At 35.3% G+C, this 5,014-nt stretch overlaps 1 protein-coding gene across 1 annotated transcript in view; it reads right to left on the bottom strand.

Moving 5' to 3' along the window:
• LOC103201149 (ABI family member 3 binding protein) overlaps positions 1-5,014 on the bottom strand; it is a 430,073-nt gene that overhangs the window by 163,791 nt on the left and 261,268 nt on the right. Inside the window, 3 exon segments of the mRNA XM_042781643.1 lie at positions 859-933; positions 1,662-1,736; positions 3,616-3,693. Coding sequence (XP_042637577.1) covers positions 859-933; positions 1,662-1,736; positions 3,616-3,693 — 228 coding nt within the window.

Here is a 5,014-nt window from a genome sequence, read left to right as displayed (position 1 = left end):
TTGGTATTTTCACGCAAATTCTTCTACTAATTGGGGTTTAGTCCAATTCTGTATCCTTCCCTTCAAGGCTCAGGGGTCCACGATTATCTTCTGTGTCTGTGTTAATTGGTTTCCTTTTTCTTTGTTGAAGAGGGTCTGTGCAATCCTTCTGCCTAGTCCGCCATCTTGCTGGAACTTACTAGCAGTATTTCTTACTGTTGTGTTTCAATGCCGATTAATATAAGAAAGCCCCTCCCAACTTTTTTTTTTTCCTTCCTTTCTTTCTTTTTTTTTAAAAGAATAATAATTGCTAAATTTGAGGAATTGGGGCTCTTATTAAACTAGTTTCCTCATTTCTTCAGCTATCTGTATGCAAGCTATTAGATATATCTTGTTTAAATTCAAACCAACAAACAAAAATTTTGGTAACTACGTGGCTTTGTGCTTAAGCTACTTCCCTTCATATTTTTTATATTCCACACAAAAACATTCTAAGAATTCTAAGAGGCAGTCCACAGAAATATCAAATATATTTTCTTTGTCAAGAGGCAATGGAATAAAAACATTTAGGAAAAATATAGAAAATATCAATTTGTTCAGTAGAACAATGATGTTGAATTCAAAGAATCAAACATAATATCAGTTATGGCCACCAAAAAGAAAAAAGTCAAAGGATGTGTAATATAGGAGAGCCTCTTTAGGATCCTCAATTACAAAATAAAGATTTTAAAGTATTTAAGGGCTTGGGTGTTAGGGAGCCTATTTCTTCCTTCTTTCCTGGGAAGAGATAAATATGAATGAATCAGCTTAAGAACTTCTTTCAAGCATGCATAAAATTCCCAAGGTAATAATAAAGTTGCAGTGTCAAATAAATTTTACCTAGAGTGCTCAGTGGCGGTTCAAACCTAGGTACCAGAATAGTTTGTGACGTTTCTGGGGTCTTTTCGCTGTGAACTATAATAAAGAAGAATGCTGTTAGTAATTCCTTATCTCAGGAATTGACACGGTGGCTGAACCATGACCATGCAGAACATGCTTTATAACAAGGACTCATGTGTGCACCCAGCAGCTGATGCCACTCCTGGAAATGGCTGATTTTCCTTGGAAAACTTTTACACAGCTGTTAAAATTTGAAGGCATACTTTCAAAGGGCGGTGGTATGGCATGAAAGAATTAATGCAGAGTTAAATAAATACACACTGCTTCTTTTGTTAAGTGGAGGGAAACAGCAAAGAAAGAGGCATAAAATTCTTTTAAATAGGGATTATAATTCAGGGAATCTCTCCAAGTTTAGTGTGCACAAGACTTCCAAAAGCCAATCGAAGCAGAAAGCATAGTCAAGACTTCCAGGTTCCCCCACCCCTTCAAGATTTTGGGGTTAAAAGGCTGGTATTCTGTTTTTGAATATAACCTAAGAGTCTTGTATAAAGGGAGTGCAGTTAGTGATTAGCATCCAGATTTGCCTAAACTGTCAGTAACCAAGATCAAGGCATGTTGTTAATGCTTAAGCAAAATTGGTCCGAAAAAGAGGAAAGTGAACTACTACTAGGAATATGGGGATGGGGTAGGGAAAGATCATGAAGAAGCTGACACTGAAGTTACTTCTCTCCTCTCTGAGAATAGGTGAGGATATTTTTTGTTTGTTTTTTGTTTTTCAAAGAAAGGGAAGTTCTTAGATTTACCCAGTACTGTTTCTGAAATGTCTAATGCACTAGACACAGTGGGTTTAGTGGTTCTTGGAACAGTTTCAGGAGTCACTGAAAAACAAAAAAAAAGTAATTTTATAAATTAAGGTAAAATGATGAAGCAACCAAAGACCAGGAGACACCCTCTGCTGCCTTTTAGAATTCACAATTGATACTTGTGTAGTCCATTCTTTTCAAGTTGGTTATTAAGTACATCCTCCTCCCTAGCATGCCTCAGTCACTGAAGCTGGGCCTCCTCCCTGACCATTCCTCACTGCATTTCATTCATTTTCTGTCTGCTTCAAAAGGGAACACTGAACTGAACTCCATTAAAACGCTCATTAGGTTCACCATGACTTTTTTATTTCTCTGCCTTTTTCTCTTTATAGTCAGGCTTTAATATAATGACTGGATACAGTAAGAACATATTAAGTGTTTATTAAATGGAGTGATATGTGGGCAGATGAAAGAATGACCTTGGGGGAAACAGGTTTTTTTAGTCATGACAATACAAGATTTTTCTCTTCTAAACAGAAGCCAACATGTAGAGCTCAAAACTGGCTTGCAATCATAATGAGGATTCAAATGTTCAGCCACCGGGTGGTCCCAAGTACTAAGTAAAAGGACAAAGAAGACCTCAGCTCACTAGTTTTGGAAAAATAAAAATCAAGGTCACTGGGATTGGAAGTAAATTTTGAACTAGAAAGTTTCTGAATTTTGAAGGGTAAGGATAGGAAATAAACACAGCAACAGTGAATGATAAATTATAATGTTTATGTAAATGGTTCTGAAGTGGAAAATTCTGAGGCAGGGCTGGCAGAGAACAAAGAAATATGTAGACTCTCACATCAGACATTGTGCCAAGAGAAGAAAGTATAATTGGGAAAATGGGTAGAATATTTGAGACAGAAAAGAATTTGGAGTCACCAACAGGGTCATGCCTATGCTTGTTTTGGCACTGACAAATTATATTGAGATAATAGTAATAAAAACTGCCCAGGAATTTTCATCCTAATGGATTATTCCAGCAGCTTGAATAGCTTTCTACCTCAGCCCTAACCCCATGAAGTTGAAGCTAAAAGGCTCATCTTTCTCTTTAAGCAGGACCATACTCATCTTGCTCTGTCAGAAATATTATTTGATAAGCTTTCTTGAAGTCAAGGTATTCTGTTTCTCCAGCAATTTCCATCCAGTGATATTGCAAGTTAAAGTAATTTTAAATAAATATCCACTTAGATTGGTAAATGTGAATTTTGGGGAATTCTTTCCAGATAGTCATTTCACGAGTCCTGGGTATAAAGTTATTGCTCTGGCAAGAACTCTGTAATCCAGAGAAAAGTGTTTCCTCAGTGGGCTGGACATGTGTAGCTTATCCAGGGAGGAAATGATGAATGTTTGTTAGTAACTGCTGATAAAGTATGGGGAAATACCACATTTATTCTTTAAAGTATTGTTACCAAACTATTATACATTCTCTATACTAGGATCCTAAGTCTTCCACAACACATTTGTTTCTAAATGATTCCAAAGTGCTTTCATGGGTACCAACCCATGGATTTGCAAGGGATAGAGCACATTTCACTAAACTGACCACTTGAGAAAGTAAAGAAAGGAAAGCTAGTCTCTGACTTCATAGTACAAGAAAGCACCAAAAACATGACATTATACACTAATAGAAAACATTTCAGAACACTGAGGTAGTTAAAGTAAAAATATAGCTTCCATATTGCACATCATTTATATGACTCAATAGTCTATTTTACATCTGTTGTCTTCCCAACAACTAGATTAAGGACCTGGAATATTTTACTGTTTTGTGCTTAAGATCAAAATAAATTAATATCAAAATGAAAATGACTCTTCAATGAAAAAAATACAGACTTGTACCTCATTTGCCATTTGGAAAATATGTTATTTATTCTTTCAAAAATCAACATCAGACTCTTATTACCTGTTATGGGCTGTGCTGGAATTTTTTCTACTTCTGGTGTTTTAGATTCAGCAGGTAATGTCAGGGTTTCATTCTTAGCTAAAAAGCAAGAGAACAAATAATGTACCTCATTTCTTCTTAATACAATATCCCAAACTAGCTCATTCAAAGCATAATCAAGTACCAGGCTATTTCAAGAAATCTGTTCTGCTCTTATCCATTCCCACTGGTCAACAACTTTATTGGGGACTAGTATGAGATCCTCTTCATCGACTAATTTTTTTAAGACCTAAATTGGCACTGAAATAAAGAAATCACAGCTTACTACTTGGATATGTCTCAGGTCATTCTGATTCACAAATAGAAGGTCCAATCTCTCTGGAATTTTATATTGAAGTAGCCCTAATTAAAAAATAATTAAAGAATACAAATTTTCCATTATTAAGTATGGCAAAAAATGCAATATGTAGGTTATGACACTGAAATTTAGAAAAGCACAAATATTATACATAGAAAGCTAATTTATTAGAAGACATTTGAGCAAAAAAAAAAAAAAAGAAAACACTTAATACATTTTATTTGAGCTATATGTTAACATGGGAACTCTGGTGGTGTAGTGCTTAAGGCATTTGACCGCTAACCAGAAGGCTGGTGGTTCAAACCTACCAGCCACTCCTCGGAAGGAAGATTGAGCAATCTACTTCTGTAGTGATATTGCCTCAGAAACCCAACTATGAGTTGGATTTGATTCCATGGCAATGAGTTTTTTTTTTTTTTTTTTTTTAAATATGTTAACATGGATCTTTTTTTTTCAGTCTCTGTGGAAATCAGTGGGAGGCAATATTTTTTTCAACTTTTTACCTCTTTAGGCAATTATTTTGAAAATGCTTCTAAAAATCAAGCATGCGTACACACACACACACACATACACCCTGCAAAGAAAGTTCATTTTATATTCTAACCCAGAGTTTCCTGGTGATTAATATATTCTTCATTTTAAAAATGTGCTTAGTATGAACTATATTCAGTTATTTAGCACATCAAATCAATGACTTATTCACAGTATTTTGAAAGAATGTATGCATCTTTGTGGCACACTGATTTTTTTTTTTTCAATTGTGATTTGGGTGAAAATTTTTGGAGTAAATTGATTTTCCATTCAACAATTCATATTCAATCTGTTTTGTGATATTTACTGCAATTCCCACTTTGTGATGGCATTCTTCTCACTTCCTCCCTGTGCCCACCCCTTCCCTTCAGCCTTCTTTCCCATCGCCTCCTGACTTCTTAGCTCTAACCTAAGCAAATGTTGTCCTCTTGATCTCATATGCTTGGTTGCTTTTATATATATATATATATATGGGAGCTCTGGTAGCATAATGGCTAAAGAACTTGACTGCTAACCAGAAGGCTGGTGGTT

Source organism: Orycteropus afer, unplaced genomic scaffold (genome assembly GCF_000298275.1).
Source record: "Orycteropus afer afer isolate SDZICR_OR568_19922 unplaced genomic scaffold, OryAfe1.0 scaffold00143, whole genome shotgun sequence".
NCBI classification, from domain to species: domain Eukaryota; kingdom Metazoa; phylum Chordata; class Mammalia; order Tubulidentata; family Orycteropodidae; genus Orycteropus; species Orycteropus afer.
Note: the sequence above shows the minus strand (reverse complement) of the source record. Positions and strands in the feature narration are given on the sequence as shown.